This window comes from Mytilus galloprovincialis, chromosome 9, assembly GCF_965363235.1.
Source record: "Mytilus galloprovincialis chromosome 9, xbMytGall1.hap1.1, whole genome shotgun sequence".
Classification (NCBI taxonomy): Eukaryota; Metazoa; Mollusca; class Bivalvia; order Mytilida; family Mytilidae; genus Mytilus; species Mytilus galloprovincialis.
In genome coordinates this window covers 26,935,603-26,954,646 of record NC_134846.1, presented here as the reverse complement: position 1 = coordinate 26,954,646, position 19,044 = coordinate 26,935,603, and the positions used below count along the sequence as shown (strand labels likewise).

Here is a 19,044-nt window from a genome sequence, read left to right as displayed (position 1 = left end):
CACCATAACTTTAGTTTAAGTTAATAGAAATCTATGAAATTTTGACACAAGGTTTATGACCACAAAAGAAAGATTGGGATTGATTTTGGGAGTTTTGGTTTCAATAGTTTAGGAATAAGGGGCCAATAAAGGGCCCAAATAAGCATTTTTCTTGGTTTTTGCACAATAACCTTAGGTTAAGTAAATGGAAATCTATGAAATTTAAACACAATGTTTATGACCACAAAAGGAAGGTTGGTATTGATTTTGGGAGTTTAGGACCCAACAGATTAGGAATTAGGGGCCAAAAAGGGACCCAAATAAGCATTTTTCTTGGTTTTCGCACTATAATGTTAGTATAAGTAAATACAAATCTATGAAATTTAAACACAAGGCTTATGACCATAAAAGGAAGGTTGGTATTGATTTTGGGAGTTTTGGTCCCAACAGTTTAGGAAAAAGGGGCCCAAAGGGTCCAAAATTAAACTTTGTTTGATTTCATCAAAATTGAATAATTGGGGTTCTTTGATATGCCAAATCTAACTGTGTATGTAGATTCTTCATTTTTGGTCCTGTTTTCAAATTTCAAATTCTACATTTAAGTCCAAAGGGTCCAAAATTAAACTAAGTTTGATTTTAACAAAAATTGAATTCTTGGGCCTCTTTGATATGCTGAATCTAAACATGTACTTAGATTTTTGATTATGGGCCCAGTTTTCAAGTTGGTCCAAATCAGGATCTAAAATTATTATATTAAGTATTGTGCAATAGCAAGTCTTTTCAATTGCACAGTATTGTGCAATGGCAAGAAATATCTAATTGCACAATATTGTGAAATAGCAAATTTTTTTTTAATTAGAGTTATCTTTCTTTGTCCTGAATAGTAAGCAAGAAATATCCTATTTGTGCAATAGCAAGAATTTTTTTTAATTGGAGTTATCTTTCTTTGTCCAGAATCAACTTAAATCTTTGTTATATACAATATACAATGTATATACACTTTTTACTACCAACTGATAAATTTAAATAATCTTTACCATTCAGTGATAACAAGCAGTTTTTTTACATCTTAATATTTTATGATGTATTTAAATGAGTAGTTATTGTTGCAAACTCCATTAGAAATTTGAATTGATATCAGTTTTGAAAAAGGGAAACGGGGATGTGAAAAAAAAGGGGGGGGGTTAAATTTTTCTCATTTCAGATTTCATAAATAAAAAGAAAATTTCTTCAAACATTTTTTTGAGATAGTGATTTGCTCAAAGGCAAAAAAAACCTTTTAAGTTCATTAGACCACATTCATTCTGTGTCAGAAACCTATGCTGTGTCAACTATTTAATTTTAGATTTAAAAAGTTTGAAGAAGAAATCTTTAATTGATTTGTAAAATCTTGGCATTTGTTTTGTGTAAAAAAAAAACCATGTAATGTCAAAAATTTGATCACAATCCAAATTCAGAGCTGTATCATGCTTGAATGTTTTGTCCATACTTGCCCCAACTGTTCAGGGTTCGACCTCTGCGGTCGTATAAAGCTGCGCCCTGCGGAGCACCTGGTTGTGGTTTATTAGATAACATTTGAAGCTATTATTTCATAACATATCAAATTAAATCCTTTCTCAAAAATGCTATAGTTATACATTTGTATTAAACGTTTATTCATTCACATCATTCAAAATGTGTTTTTTTTAAATTCATTGTAATCAGATGTAATCATATTTACTTTGCCAATGTAATCATTAATTTAATCAGATTCTTTCAGAAATGATGTAATCATTAATTTAATTCAAACGTTTAAATGACGAAGTAATTGTAATTTAATCAATTAATTGAAAGTAATCAGACCCATCTCTTGTTGTGGTTCATAGTTGTCATCCCTTGTCATTAACTTTTACTAAAATCTTATCCTCTGAAACTACTGGCCCAAATTTGACCAAACTTGGCCACATTTATTCTGTGACTCAATGAAAGTAAATTTTAATTTTCACATTTACTGATCTCGTTGAGTTGTGCACCTTTCAGTAGCAAAAGTGATAAAGTTGTATAATTTATTTTTGATTTTGAGTTATTTCCCTTTGAATAGAATTGGTGTAATTAATAAGTACATAGATAGAAGGTCTATCAATGACTGGATCTGTTTTTTTAATCCCCTACCGATAAAGTCAAAGGGGACTTTAGGTTTGCACTCTGTCCATCTGTCTGTCTGTCTTGCTGACTGTCCTTCAGTCAGTCCGCCAAATCATATTTCCACACTTTTTTTTTCATGCTTGAAGATATCTATTTAATCTTTGTTGTATAGTTTAATCATGACAAATTACAGATCAAGTTTGAATTTTGTTCCAGTGTGATAATTTTATGCAGAGTTATGGTCCTTTGACTTAAAAAAAATGTTTATTAATAAACATGTATTGATTCTGAGCCAAGTTTTCAAGTTGGTCCTAATCTGGGGTGTGAAATTAAAGAACAAACAGCCTATTGTTTATGCGCATATGGTAACGCATCTTGGTTGTAACTTGAAAGTATTATGACGTTGTGTCTAGCTTGGCTGAATGCGTCAGATACGAACATCACATTTCCCGTATTTCACAATGATATTCCAATATGATAAACACGTCAACATACGTTTAGTAAATAAAAAAAAGAGATACAGCAGCCATAAATATTTAAGAGAAATCATACAAAAATGAATGCATAAGACCATAAAGACTAACTCTTAGAATTTCCAGTTTTTGGAAAGATTAGAACTTGTTCTAAATCTTTACTAAGGCACTGGCCTCCCTATCAACACGACAGGTTAGCTATTGTTACTAAATGTATTCACACTGAAATATAGTTCCCTATGGTTCTCATGTATGCACACATAATACACATATAAACTGAAAAAATAGGTACATTATTGGAGCAGTTCATTCAAGAATGTATGTCATTAAGGTGTGTTGATGTGCAAGCTTTTTCTAAAAGCATTTTGATTAGATGATTGGATATTGATACAATACTAGTTTGATTGACAACTGTCATTATCACTAAACAATCAGAGACAAGGTAGACCTTTAATGACAGTGTCCCACCTCCTAAACTGTCAATCAAATTGACCCCATTACTTATCAACCTTAGTCTTGTATAATATACAGACCCTGGAATATACAATTCTTAATATACAAATATTTGACCTCATAATTGTATACACAAATGTATATATTGGATGTTTGATCAATATAAGGATGATAGATTTTTTTTATTGCCAATTACTTTTGATTTACATTACATAAAATGATTCTGTAAATTATATCTGAAAGATAAATGATTAATGGATTAACAAGATCTTTAAAAAAAATAAAATATGAATATAAATATGAATATATAAAAGGTATTCAAGTAAGGCCTATAATTTACTTGATAAATTTTCAATAATCATCTGTAATTAATCAACAATTTAGATTAATTCACTTTTTTTTTATCAGGAATTGGCTTGAAACAGTTTTAAAATTTAATTTTTTTTAATTATAACAAACCATTGTTTATTTGTTTATTCCCCATCAATCATTATGTCTATTTTAGTCATTTGAATTTTTATTAGAAATGAATATATATGTTTGCAATCAAGAAAGTCAAGAATCCACATTTCGATAAAATAAGTTTTTAAATTTGTTTACATTGAAAAAGTACATTTTCAATGCCCTGTGTTGAAAAATACTTTAAAACTTGATCAAAAGGCAACTTTTAATCTTCAATGTCATATAACCTCTGTTTCAACTTACAAAATGCTCTAAAACAACATGTTTAGATTATTTTTGTTGACTCTTTTAAAAGTTTTGAGCTGTTGGGATGGATTTTACATCTTACAAGTACAGTTGGTAACATTTACTAGAAGGATTTTTGATTTGCAATTTTTTTTTTTTAGAAACATGTTCAGAACAGGTGACATTATTTCGATAAGATATAAACTGCAGTTTAAATACAATTGTGCAAATTTAGAGACCCAGCTTTATTTATGTCCATTTTTCCACACCATACCTTACTATGAAATAATTCAAACTACTCTTCTAATCTTTCCATGAGTGATTTCCATCACTTTGATTGTGATTTGCAGTTGAGCTACCATCAAAAGTAGTTGTAGTTTTGATCTATAAACACCAATTTTGACTTTTTAAACTTACTCATTCCCGTAAAACATTGTTAATCTTGTAATAAAGTTCAATTTTATGTAAACTGCCAAATTATAAAATTCTTTTAAAATAAGAAAAGATGCATTGTATTTTAACATTGCCAATGATAAAGATTTATTGTGCTCTCGCCATGTCCCTCACTGAAATCCTCTAGCTAATGTTTATGCAAAAGTTTTAAGAAATCAACAGTTGAAAGTGAATTTAAATCAAAACTTATATTTATTTATGTATTAATAGAAAAAAATCCTCTGGGAATATAATCACTTTTAAGAAGCTATACATTGATTGGAAAGATTGAAAACAAATTTTGATAGGTTGCAATTTTTTTTTAAAAAAGGATTTTTAAATTCATAAAACTCTATTCTTTTACATTTATTACGTTTTGAGAAATATTTTTTAGTTTCCAATGGAAAATGATTTCTTTCAGTTTACATGAAAATTGCTAGATATAGACGACATCTTTTCCGGCTGAAAGAGTAAAAACAGAAATTGTATTTCACATAAACTAGTCTGACCGTTCTTCTGTCCGTCCATAAACACTCCATAGTCTAAAATACTAGTAAGAAGATCTGGTATGATTGTCAATGAAACAACTATCTACCAGAGACCAAATGACATAGAAGTATGGCTTCAACAAGAAGCATAATTAATCCTAATAAAACTAAAAGTTGAGAATTTAGTCATTGGCAATGTCATCTTCCATTTTCGTTTTCAATAATTCTGTCAGAGAGGATGGAGAAACACAAACTTCTTTTTAAAGCGAGTTTAAGGAGATTTCAAACAATATTACATTGCAAGGACGGTGTTTCTGAAAGCTTACTTTTGAAGCTGAGATTCTCATTTCACTGAGGCTACAGAATGAGATCCGACAAATTCTGATGCATAAATATGATCTCTTGTATTATACTATAAATGATAGGTGTATATTGTTGCTATTGTTGAAAAATGATTTTAAAGGTCGATGACATATAGTTTTTGTGACTTTATTTGAAAGATAACACCAAGCACTTTCTTTCTTGAAATTCTTAAGAAGAAATCACTAGTAGGTATTTTTTAATACTGGAAACTTTTTTGATTCTTATGTATTATTTTTGGCAGGAATAAAATAAATCGTACCATTTTAAAATCAAACCACAAAGAATCTTTAACTCTACAATCTTAAATTGATAAATACAAATCTACTGTTAAATGAGAAAAAAGAATTATGCTTATTGGATTATTTCAAATTATAAACACACAAAATGGGGGTTGCTATAGTGACGTAACAACATTAGTTACCCTCAAATTTTTATTCATCATATTTTATTCCTAAAATCTAGAAATACCTTCAGTCAAAATTTTAAGAATAATTACACCTTATGTAAGAATGCTGCATATTTTTTGCACATTCTAACTTTTTTTCCTCATTTCAGAAGAATTTGCCCTTTTTTCACCACTGCCGGTGAATTTGCCTCAAATACCATGGTATTTGCCATTTTGGATATTCCTTTTACTCTTGCTAGCCTGTTCTCTCCAAATTTATAGTATACGGAACCTTCCTCACTTATCCGGAATTATTAAGACAACATGGAATAAACGCTATTGATTATGTTAAACCGAAAACTGTAAGAGATACATACATATAAAGAGACAAAAAAGACGTCTGTACAGATGAACTATTTAGTGATGGAATAACAATGACGGTTACACATATAGATACTATGATGTTTCAAAAAGACAGCACTAACATACATGTATAACTCCGGCGGTACTACGATTACCATTCATAAGTACAGACAGTGTCAATCAAAATCTATTTGGTGTAACTAAACAAATATATCATGTTATGGAGGGCCATTTGCGAAAAAAATACCAGTCTTGGGAGCGAATTTTACTCGCCTAGCGGCTTGGGAAATTTCACAGTCCCATGACATATTTTTCGCAAAAAATCTCTGATAGAAACTTATAGGCTGTTTGGTCTTTAATTTTTTGATTTCAACAAAAATTGATTATACAGGGTTCTTTCATGTCTTTGAAATGCTGAATCTAATTTTTTTTTCACTTGATTCTGTTTTGGGGTCCAGATAATGATTTGCTAAATCATTTTCATGCAGAAAAAACTGGTTCGCTGTCAATCTGACAGCCTCTTGTTACATGTACATCCATTTATTATAAGTCCCCTACAAACAAAGTCAAAGAGAACTTAAGGTTTGCACTATGTCTTTTTGTCTGTCCATCTATCAGTCTGACAGATCAGTTTTCCACATCTTTTATGCCCCTGTCGTGGTGGAAAGGGCATTAAGTTTTACCCACATCTGGACATACTTCCAAAAATTTTGTTTCTGTTCTCTAACTTTAGTTTGCTAAAACCAAATGTTATGACACTTAGGGAGCTACCATTTGATTTTTATGGGGGGCTAGGATGAAAAATTGTGTCCTGCATTTTTTTTTAGTTGTAATCTCTGTCCTGCCTTTTAACTTTTCACTCTATTCGGTCCTGCCTTTTTTTTATTAGTTTATCCTAACTTTTTTTTACCTAAATTGTCATCCTGCCTTTTTTTTTTGCAAAGTGTCTCATCCTGCCTTTTTTTTTTACTCAAAACTCCTGTCCTGCCTATTTTTTTCAAATTTCATCCTAGCCCCCCCCCATAAAAATCAAATGGTAGCTCCCTTACATAAAATGCTTATTACCACAAAACACAGATCAAGTTTGAATTTTGGTTAAGTGCAAAGTTCAGGTCCTTTGACTTAGAAATTTCACTAGAATAATCAGTTTCCACACTTTTTTTATGCCCCTGCTTTAGCGAAAGGGGCATTTAGTTTTACCCTTGTCCTTCTGTATGTACAGCAGTCTGTACGTCAGTCTACATCCATTTTTCAGTATGTACGTCTGTATGTCCCAAAATTGGTTTCTGTTCTCTAACTTAAGTTTGCCTCAAACAAATGTTATGAAACTTATACACAATGCTTATAACCCCAAAACTCAGATGAAGCTTGAATTTTGGTGGCATCACTTTTTTCGTTCTTGAGTTATGCCCCTTTACAAATGATATAATTGCTAAATTATTTCCATTCTTTTACTTAGGGTGCTATAAACAGTTTCGTACTAAAAACTAGGGGTATTTCCCCAGTGAGATTTACATACTGATGGAATTCCCTGCTATTTATATACCACTAAATGAAAAAGTTGATTGTTTTTTATGTTCAATGTGAAAAACATATATTGAAGTTCAATTAAAATGCCACTTTTGTCAAGATTTAAAAAAAAAAAATGTTTTTGTGACTTCCTACTATATGGGAGGCAACTCCATAAACAGCTGATTTTCACCTGTTGCAAAAAGCACTTTGATTTGTCAGGTAAGATAGCTCCTTTCGAAGCAGGCGAACGTAGGCTGAAACTACATTTTCTTAAATCAGCCGGATAAGCTCTTCGAAATGCATATTATAAGAAATCTCAAATATATGCACAGGTTACTGATCCGTGTATCCAAAGGTGGTCTGTTTTTAAGGTTTTTTAGGGGGAAAATGCCTAATTTCCAGCTGATAACTTGTACCGATTTGCATGTTTAAACAAGAGATGTTGGATTTTTTTTTATTTATTCAGAAAGTTCATAGAATTATCTTTCCATTGATGTATAGATATCTATATAACTATGAATATCTGACTTCTGCATGATGGGTCCACTATTACATGCCCTGTTACAGAATGACGTCACGTAAAAAACTGTTGATTGCACCCTTAAGTTTGCTTCAACCAAATGTTATGAAACTTATATATATATACACAATGCTTTTTACCACAAAAAATAGATCAAGTACCAATTTTTTTGGTGTTACTCTTATTGTTCTAGAGTTGTGCTCCTTTACAAATGGAAAAATTGCTAAATGTTTTGTGTTGGTTCTCTAACCTTAGTTTGCCTCAACCAAATGTTATGAAACTTGTACACAATCATGACAATGCTGATTACCACAAAACACAGACCAAGTTTGAATTTTGGTGCTATCACTTCTACTGTTTTAGAGTTATGCTCTTTACAAATGGAGAAATTACTGGATTTTTGTTTCTGTTCTCTTACTCGAGTTTGCCTAAATCAAATGTAATGAAATGTATACACAATGCTTATTACCACAAAACTCAGATTGAGTAGAAATTAGTGTAGTGTCAGTTACAGATACAGTTCTTGAGTTTTGTCTCTTTATAATAAAATTAATGGAAATGGGGAATGTGTCAAAGAGACAACAACCCAACCAAAAAACAGCAGAAGGTCACCAACATGTCTTCAATGCAGCAAGAAACTCCCCCACGGAGGCGTCCTACAGCTGGCCCGTAAACAAATATCTATACGTAGAGCAGTGATAATGGACCCCATACTAAACTCCGAATGATACACAAGAAACTAAAATTGAAAGTCATACTAGACTAATAAAGGCCAGAGGCTCCTGTCTTGGGGCAGGTGCAAAAATGTGGCGGGGTTAAACATGTTTTTTGAGATCTCAACCCTCCTTCTGTACCTCTAGCCAATGTAGAAAAGTAAATGCATAACAATACTCGCAGTAAAACTCAGTTTAAGAGAAGTCTGAGTTTGATGTCAAAAGAGGCAACAAAAGAAAATAAATAAAATGACATTAATACATAAATAACAACAGACTGCTAGCAGTTACTGACATGCCAGCTCCAGACCTCAATTAAACTGATTGAAAGATTATGTCTTCATATGAATATCAGGAACAATCCCTCCCGTTAGGGGTTTAGTATTTAATATACCATCATAAAATATATGAGAAGAACATAACCGGTGTCATGCCAACAACTGGTTTTTAAATAAATGTGTTTAATTCCGATGCAAAGACCCTATTTATAAGTGAATCAATATTAAAGCCAAAATATGCAATCTTTAATGACCTGACAACAGTATCTTATCTATATCCCTTCTTTATAAGTCTGTTTAAGGGAATACGATACAGTTTTGATCCAGTATTTACAGTTTGATCAAAATTTCCATATAGGCTATTTTTTGCCTGATTACATGAAATATGTAATAAAAAATATACCTTCATGTGCTACATGTACTTTTTGAGTTAAATGAGGTCAAAATTTTGTATATTTGCTCAAAATTCGGATTTGTGGCAGTATTTTCTCTTTCAAAAGAAAGCCATAACTTTCTTGTTTTAAAAGATAAACACAAACTGTTTTTTGTTAAATAATTTTTGATTTCTGTATTTTATAAGTATCTTAAAAATTTATGCATTTTTTATTCAGAAATAACTCCTATTTATCAAATGGTCATGAATTCAGAAAATAACGTAATTTTTTGCTGTATATTTATCAAAATTTTAAAAATTGCACTATTTACAGTTTTATAAAATTTGGTCCACATAATCTCTCTGCAAAATGAAACAAAATGTAGTTAGTGGTCTGTGCTCTCATTTTCAAATCAAATCAATTTGAATGATAAAAATCAGTCGAAAAATGCATCTTTTCCCGATATGTCATAGTTTGACGTCGCGAAAATAACATTTTACGTTAGCAACATCATTACCTCCCCTGTAACTGTATCGTATGCCCTTAAGGTTTTGTTAGCTTTTGAGGTGAATACTGACATTTTTGTGCTTTGTAAAGAATATTACCATAAAAGATTGGCAGTAAAATACCTGAGCGTATAAGATGTCTGCATGTTCAGTTATATTTATGAATGATGTCCTTGTACCGATGATTAAATTTAGTAAATGTTTTGACATGTTTGTGATATGGTAAACCCTGGGTCCTAAATTAATATATTGTTTGTTACCCCAATCCTGACCCTGCCAAGTCAGGTGTTGGTAGGTTGGTAGGGATTTTTTTTTTTTTTCAAAAGATGGAACAATATCTGTTGATCTGGCAAGCCTGCAAATCAAAAATGAATAAAATAATATTTGACTTAGTTTTGACAATAAAATTTTATGAGTCGGCCGTTTTTGCAGCGTCGGTCTGGATTGGGGAAACAATCAATATTTTTTTTTAGGCCTAGTGTAATAATATTTTCAGTTATACATAAATTTCCCTCGCTAAAATCTAAAACGTTATTACATACACAAGTGGATCGTACAAGTTAAGATATATATAAACACTGTAAGATGGTGACAAGGGAACGTCACCATCTAAAAATGGATATAACCATAGGAAATGAAAAATCATCTCTTTTATCATAATTTTTTTTATTAAGCTTTCCGGTAATGATATAGATATCAATATCAAGATTAACATTATATGCAAAAGGGGTATCAACTGTGTCCAATGTGTATTGCACAAAATAAAAAAAATGAATATGAATTCAAATCATATAACCAATTCTAAGTTCTTTGACTACAGTTATTCTGTGTCAGAAACCTATTATGTGTCAAATCTTTAAATACAATCCAAATTCAGACCTGTATCAAGCTCAAATATTGTGTCCATTATTGCCCCAACTGTTCAGGGTTGGACCTCTGCTGTCATATCCACCAGGGCTCAGCAAAGGATTTTATTCTATATAATTCATCAGATTTGAAAACTTTTACCCAGATTTCAGATCATTATATTTCTTGCTGATAATGAATGATAAAAAGTCATATATATTCACTTTTCATTGAGGTTGATTTCATTTTGATGTATTTTCAGTTAACAAAATGTCACTTGATGAAGAAGAACAAACTGTACACATCTCTAGAAGAAGGTTGTCAGAACTTGAAATAAAGGCAAATGCTGCAACAGATTTCATCCAACATTTCCAGAATATTGATAAAGAACTTAAAAAAGAAAAAGCTAAAGTGAAAAAGTTCACAAAAATGTTAATAGATGATCAAAAAGTTATTGAGAAATTGACTTCTGTAAGGTGTATTAGTGCCAGTGATCTGTCCTCTTTAGACACAAGGTCATTAATCTATAGAAATTCTTCACTTGTTACTCCTCAATCAATTATAGAAACAGATGGAAGTTCAGGATCTTCATTTACCTTTCCTATAAGCGATCCTTTTCTTTCTCCATCACCAGAACCTTTATCAAGGAGACCACCGACTCAGCTAAGTACTACCCCTTCTGAATATACTACTCAATCCAAGACAACAACTACAGTGTTTAACAATCATCGTGAAACAGACTCAATAAGTAATTCAGGCAGTATTTCACTACCATATAAAAGAAGTGCGTCTATGAATGTAAGCATAACTGGTCCAAAAGCAAATAATGTGTTTGCTGATGTTGTGGATGACAGAGGTATATCTGAAGCAGTTTTCCTAAATCTAATTAAAGAATTGAAAAGGACAAAACATTGTTTAAATCAGCTCATGTTAGAAAAGGGCCTAACAGTGGAAGAATTCATGGTAAATATTTTATGGTACAAAAAAATGTATAAACAAATTTAACCTATGCATTATCAGATTACAAGAATTAGAAAAGAAGTTGTTTTTAATATATATATGACCCCAAAAAATTGTCTTTGTCCGAAGTCACATTGGTTTTCGCACTAGTTGAAGTAAATAGAAATCTATGAAATTTAAACACAAGGTTTATGACCACCAAAGGAAGGTTGGGATTGATTTTGGGAGTTTTGGCCCCAACATTTTAGGAATTGGGGGCCAAAAAAGGGCCCAAATTAACATTTTTATTGGTTTTTGCACAATTACTTTAGTACAAGTAAATAGAAATCTATGAAAATTAAACACATTAGGTTTATGAACACAAAAGGAAGGTTTGGATTGATTTTGGGAGTTTTGGTCCCAACAGTTTAGGAATTATAGGCCAAAAAGGGGCCCAAATAAGCATTTTTCTTGGTTTTCGCACCATAACTTTAGTATAAGTAAATAGAAATCTATGAAATTTAAAGACAAGGTTTATGACCATAAAAGGAAGGTTGGGATTGATTTTGGGAGTTTTGGTCCCAACAGTTTAGGAATAAGGGGCCCAAAGAGTCCAATATTAAACTTTGTTTGATTTCATCAAAAATTGAATAATTGGGGTTCTTTGATATGCCAAAACTAACTGTGTATGTAGATTCTTAATTTTTGGTCCCGTTTTCAAATTGGTCTACATTAAGGTTCAAAGGGTCCAAAATTAAACTAAGGTTGATTTAAAAAAAAAATGAATTCTTGGGGTTCTTTGTTATGCTGAATCTAAACATGCACTTAGATTTTTTATTATGGGCCCAGTTTTCAACATGGTCCAAATCAGGGTCCAAAATTAAACTTTGTTTGATTTCAACAAAAATTTTATTCTTTGGGGTTATTCGATATGCTGAATTTAAACTTGTACTTAGATTTTTGATCATGGGCCCAGTTTTCAAGTTGGTCCAAATAGGGGTCCAAAATTAAACTTTGTTTGATTTCAACAAAAATTGAATCCTTGAGGTTCTTTGATATGCTGAATCTAAACATGTATTTAGATTTTTGATTATAGGCCTAGTTTTTAAGTTGGTCCAAAATTAAACTTTGTTTGATTTCAACAAAAATTGAATATTTGGGGTTTGTTTGATATATGCTGAATCTAACCATGGATTAAGATTTTTGATATTTTGGCCAGGTTATCAAATTGGTCCACATTGAGGTCTAAAGGGTCCAAAATTGAACTTTTTTTGATTTCATCAAAAATTGAATTCTTTGGGTTCTTTGATATCCTGATTGACTAACCATGTATTTAGATTTTGGATATTGGACTATAATAGGTAAATGTCCAATTTAAAAAAATTTAGTTTATAAGTTTAAGTTCTTAGACAACATTCATTCTGTGTCAGAAACCTATGTTGGGTCAACTATTTAATCACAATCCAAATTTAGAGCTGTATCAAGCTTGAAGGTTGTGGCCATACTTGCCCCAACTGTTCAGGGTTCGAACTCTGCGGTTGTATAAAGCTGTGCCCTGAGGAGCATCTGGTTAAATTGCTTTCATTTTGTAGCGTACCTATAGGCATGTTTGTGACCCTGATCAAGCCAATGTTTTTTGTGCAGATTCCTTGTCTGCCATTCCAAGACTTTATGCATGATTTCTAAAATACAATAATTACAACAGTTGAAGATTTATTTTTGGCTTTTGGCTGTTTTCTTATCTTTGGTCTGGTTGTTGTCTCTTTGACACATTCCCTCTTTCCATTCTCAATTCACTCATCAGATCGCTACAAATAGAAATACATTGTAGATCTACTTCTAACAAAAATACAAGAGTGGACATGGCTGAGTACTTGCACATCCCAACAACAAAAAGACACTAATAAGGAGCTATGGTCTTTGTGATATTGAAAAATGCCAGAACACAAATAAATATTAAAAAATACTATTTGACATCCTCTAGTTATTATTTCTACCAATTTCCAGAAAATTTAAATGACACAAAAATAACATTTGATGACTTAATTTCCCATAAGTTTTGTTGGATTTTATATAAACTAGATACAATGTAGAACACATTTAGTTTCCGGAAAATAACTTTAGTTTAAGTAAATGGATCTCTTTGAAATTTTACAAGAAGGTTCAATATCACAAAAGGAAGGTTTGTATTGATTTTTTGGATTATGGTACCAACAGTTTGGGAATTAGGGGCCAAAAAGGGCCAAAACAAGCATTTTTGTAGTTCCTGGACAATAACTTGTGTGTTAGTGAAAGGATCCCTCTGACATTGTACCACAATGTTTCATATTACAAAGGGAAGGCTGGCATTGAGGATAGGGGTAATTGTACCAATTGCAAACATGCAGGAATTAGGGGCCAAAAACAAAACAAAAGTTTGGGGGATTTTTTAAAGGGGTTTATATTTTGTTAAAAATAAATATTAAATTTTTGAAAAGTTTCAAGAAGAAATCTTCAATTGTACAGTATTGCGCAATTGATTTTCATACGACCGCAAAAATTTTAATTTTTTGGTCGTATATTGCTATCACGTTGGCGTCGTCGTCCTGCGTCGTTGTCGTCGTCCGAATACTTTTAGTTTTCGCACTCTAACTTTAGTAAAAGTGAATAGAAATCAATGAAATTTTAACACAAGGTTTATGACCATAAAAGGAAGGTTGGGATTGATTTTGGGAGTTTTGGTCCCAACATTTTAGGTATTAGGGGCCAAAAAGGGCACAAATAAGCATTTTCTTGGTTTTCGCACTATAACTTTGGTTTAAGTGAATAGAAATCTATGAAATTTTGACACAAGGTTTATGACCACAAAGTGACGGTTGGGATTGATTTTGGGAGTTTTGGTTCCAACAGTTTAGGAATTAAGGGCCCAAATAAGCATTATTCTTGGTTTTCGCACAATAACTTTAGTATAAGTAAATAGAAATCAATGAAATTTAAACACAAGGTTTATGACCACAAAAGGAAGGTTGGGATTGATTTTTGGAGTTGAGGTCACAACAGTTTAGGAATAAGGGGCCCAAAGGGTCCAAAATTGAACTTTGTGTGATTTCATCAAAAATTGAATAATTGGGGTTCTTTGATATGCCAAATCTAACTATGAATGTAGATTCTTAATTTTTGGTCCCGTTTCAAATTGGTCTACATTAAGGTCCAAAGGGTCCAAAATTAAACTTTGTTTTATTTTAACAAAAATTGAATCCTTGTGGTTCTTTGATATGCTGAATTTAAAAATGTACTTAGATTTTTAATTATTGGCCTAGTTTTCAAGTTGGTCCAAATGGGGGTCCAAAATTAAACTTTGTTTGATTTCATCAAAAATTGAATAAATGGGTTCTTTGATATGCCAAATCTAACTGTGTATGTAGATTCTTAATTTTTGGTCCAGTTTTCAAATTGGTCTACATTAAGGTCCAAAGGGTCCAAAATTAAACTAAGTTTGATTTTAACAAAAATTAAATTATTGGGCTTATTTGATATGCTTTATCTAAACATGTACTTTGATTTTTGATTATGGGCCCAGTTTTCAAGTTGGTCCAAATCAGGATTCCATATCAAGTATTGTGCAATAACAAGAAATTTTCAATTGCACAGTATTGCACAATATTGTGCAATAGCAATTAATTTTCAATTGGAGTTATCTTTCTTTGTATAGAATAGTAGTTGATAATATATGTTGGAAATTTGCCAGACATGACTGATGTCATTTTCTATTTTTATTTGCCAATAACTTTATGTAAATAACTTCATTGGAAATTTGCCAATATAAAATGTTGCTGATGAAGCTTTTTTTCCTTATCTTATCTAAAATGTTTTTAGATAATGTATGTTGGACATTTGCCAGACATGACTATGATGTCATTTTCTATTTTTATTTGCCAATAACTTTATGTAAATAACTTCATTGGAAATTTGCCAATATAAAATGTTGCTGATGAAGTTTTTTTTTTCCTTATCTTATCTAAAATATTTTTAGCTTAAAAGTTGTGTCCATACTTGTTCTCATTTCAGATTTCATAAATAAAAAGAAAATTTCTTCAAACATTTTTTTGACAGGATCAATATTCAACAGCATAGTAAATTGCTCAAAGGCAAAAAAAATTTTAAGTTCATTAGACCATATTCATTCTGTGTCAGAAACCTATGCTGTGTCAACTATTTAATTTTAGATTTAAATAAGTTTGAAGAAGAAATCTTTAATTGATTTGTAAAATCTTGACATTTGTTTTGTGTAAAAAACCCATATAATGTCAAAAATTTGATCACAATCCAAATTCAGAGCTGTATCACGCTTAAATGTTTTGTCCATACCTGCCCCAACTGTTCAGGGATCGACCTATGCGGTCGTATAAAGCTGCGCCCTGCGGAGCACCTGGTTAAGATCTTTCACCACATTTATTTGAGTCAGAAAACTATATAATGTAAACATTTTGATCACAGTCCAAATTCAGACAGTACCAAGCTTGAATATTGTTTCCAAATTTTCACCAACTATTCAGGGTTTCATCCTCTGCGGTCGTATCAGGCTGCACTTTACAAAGCATTTTATTAAAAAAGAAAATATTAAAGCATAAAGATAAAAAACAAAAGATTAAAAGAAAAATCCTGTAAACATTAGTCTTTTTAGTCATTTTGACTGAAATTGTGTTCATTCCCACATCAATGTTCTTGAAATATCATAGCCAATGAATTTATTTTGGAAAAAAGATATACAGTGCAAGGGGCTTGTAACCAATTGAGCAACATCAATATTGTCTTCTTGTTACTATCTAATACCATGTTTAAGGAAGTAAAAATACTATGTAAAATAATGTCCTATCAACATGATCAAATAGGAAATGGACCCTGGACTTTGATGTGAAAAAAATGTGTTGTATGATAATTTTATTGCATCTGATTTTATACAGAAAGGAAAAATTGATAAAGCTACAATAGAAGACATGGCATCAAGTATAGAAGAATTGAAAAAGGAAAACGAAAATTACCAAAATAAAATATCTGAGCTAAATAACTCTTTAGCCTTCTACAAGAAATTAGTAAAGGATGAAAGAGAAGGACTGACCATGCAGTTTGACAGTAAGAGGTCAAATGAGAGGACTTCAAAGGTATGCATTTAAACATTTCTTAAAAAGAACAACTATTAGGATTTCTTGATGATTATAACTTATATAGTATACAGGTAGTTCAAACACAATATCTTGTCACTCTTTCATTTATGCTGGAAATTGTAACTGAAAAATATCTAGTTTTGAATGATTAGAAACAGATATTATTTTTTTCAATCTTAAGATCACAAATGAAAAAAAATATAGTAAGGGATGTAAAGAAGGAAAACAATTGTTTTAAATTTCAAGGAACATTCTTAAAACTATGCAACAATGCTCTATTCTAGAAAGTTAGATTTTTTTGCACCCATTGACCCCATTTTACCAATTTTTGGAGGACAGGGTATTTGAAATGTACACATTATGACCTTTCATTTGAAGTATGACAACTTTACTTTATAAGACAATATATTTTTGCACTCAATGACTTCACACAGCCCATTTTCAAGGGGTGTCAATTTCATATTTGAAATGTATGCTTTATGGACTTTTAATACGACCGCAAAAATTGAAATTTTTTTGGTCGTATATTGGTATCACATTGGAGTCGCCGTCATCGTCGTCGTCGTACTCCAAAGACTTTTGGTTTTCGCACTATAACTTTAGTTTAAGTAAATAGAAATCTATGAAATTTAAACACAAGGTTTCTGACTACAAAAGGAAGGTTGGGATTGATTTTGGAAGTTTTGGTCCCAACAGTTTAGGAATTAGGGGCCAAAAAGTACCCAAATAAGCATTTTCTTAGTTTTCGCACTATAATTTAGTTTAAGTAAAAAGAAATCTATGAAATTTTGACACAAGGTGTATGACCACAAACAGAAGGTTGGGATTGATTTTGGGAATTGAGATCCCAAAAGTTTAGGAATTAGTGGCCAAAAAGGGGCCCAAATAAGCATTTTTCTTGGTTTTCGCACCATAACTTTAGTATAAGTAAATAGAAATCTATGAAATTTAAACACAAGGTTTATGACCATAAAAGGAAGGTTGGGATTGATTTTAGGAGTTTTGGTCCCAACTGTTTAGGAATAAGGGGCCCAAAGGGTTCAAAATTAAACTTTGTTTGATTTCATCAAAAATTGAATAATTGGGGTTCTTTAAGGCCAACTAAAATTAATTAGTAGATTTTCATCCAAATTTTTGAAAAACATGGGGCGGGTGGGAGGATTTTATTTTTTAAATTTTATTTCATATGAAACCCTTGTCACAAGTTCTTCATACCGCGGGGTATATGCTAGTGGAAAACAAGCTTGTATAATGTATATACATGTTGTATAAGGAATCTGACACTATTTTTATGCCCCACCTACGATAGTAGAGGGGCATTATGTTTTCTGGTCTGTGCGTCCGTTCGTCCGTCTGTTCGTTCGTTCGTTCGTCTGTTCGTTCGTCCGTCTGTCCCGCTTCAGGTTAAAGTTTTTGGTCAAGGTAGTTTTTGATGAAGTTGAAGTCCAATCAACTTGAAACTTAGTACACATGTTCCTTATGATATGATCTTTCTAATTTAAATGCCAAATTAGAGTTTTGACCCCAATTTTACGGTTCACTGATAGAAAATGATAGTGCAAATTTCAGGTTAAAGTTTTTGGCTTCAGGTTAAAGTTTTTGGTCAAGGTAGTTTTTGATGAAGTTGAAGTCCAATCAACTTGAAACTTAGTATACATGTGCCCTATGATATGATCTTTCTAATTTAAATGCCAAATTAGAGTTTTGACCCCAATTTTACGGTTCACTGAACATAGAAAATGATAGTGCAAATTTCAGGTTAAAGTTTTTGGTCAAGGTAGTTTTTGATAAAGTAGAAGTCCAATCAACTTGAAACTTAGTATACATGTTCCCTTTGATAAGATCATTCTAATTTTAATGCCAAATTAGAGAATTTATTCCAATTTCACAGTCCTTTAAACATAGAAAATGATAGTGTGAGTGGGGCATCCGTGTACTGTGGACACATTCTTGTTTAAACTCTTAAATAAAAATTCCTGATTGGCAACCACTGTTATACATGTAATTGCCGCTTTAGAAACCTATTTATAGTATACATCAAAGGGAAGAGAAATGCTCTCTTCAGTTGGACTAGACCTACACCAAATGTATTTTGCTTTCTAAGCAATGGTTTGTAGTCCACATAAAATCAATAAAATGTATTGGTACAATTGTATGCAACACAAGTATTATGAGTACAAAATAAAATGTAAACTCAGTGTGGAAAGTAATTATGTGATGTAAAACATGAACTTAACCAAAAAGTAGTTTTTTAATGACTAAATTGAGGGTATTGGGACAGTTACAGAGGGTGTTTGCTGTTTGTCAACAAAAACAACAGCCATGGGTAAATATAAGGGAATTAAAATGCGTGTTGTCGACTTTTTTTTCTCAATATACGGTCATAAATCTGAAACAAATTCGTGCTTGTGTCATTTTCTTTTATCCAGTCATGTTTTTTGTACCAATTTGTTCTACGATTCTTG

General features: G+C 31.5%; 1 protein-coding gene across 3 annotated transcripts in view; it reads left to right on the top strand.

The window, feature by feature from the left end:
* The window catches only part of LOC143044716 (uncharacterized), a 51,413-nt gene that overhangs the window by 5,431 nt on the left and 26,938 nt on the right, over positions 1-19,044 (top strand). For all 3 annotated transcript variants that reach the window (XM_076216804.1, XM_076216802.1, XM_076216803.1), the window contains 2 exons: positions 10,759-11,459; positions 16,379-16,576. In XM_076216804.1, coding sequence (XP_076072919.1) covers positions 10,767-11,459; positions 16,379-16,576 — 891 coding nt within the window. In that variant the 5' untranslated portion in view covers positions 10,759-10,766. The remainder of the gene's footprint in view (positions 1-10,758; positions 11,460-16,378; positions 16,577-19,044) is intronic.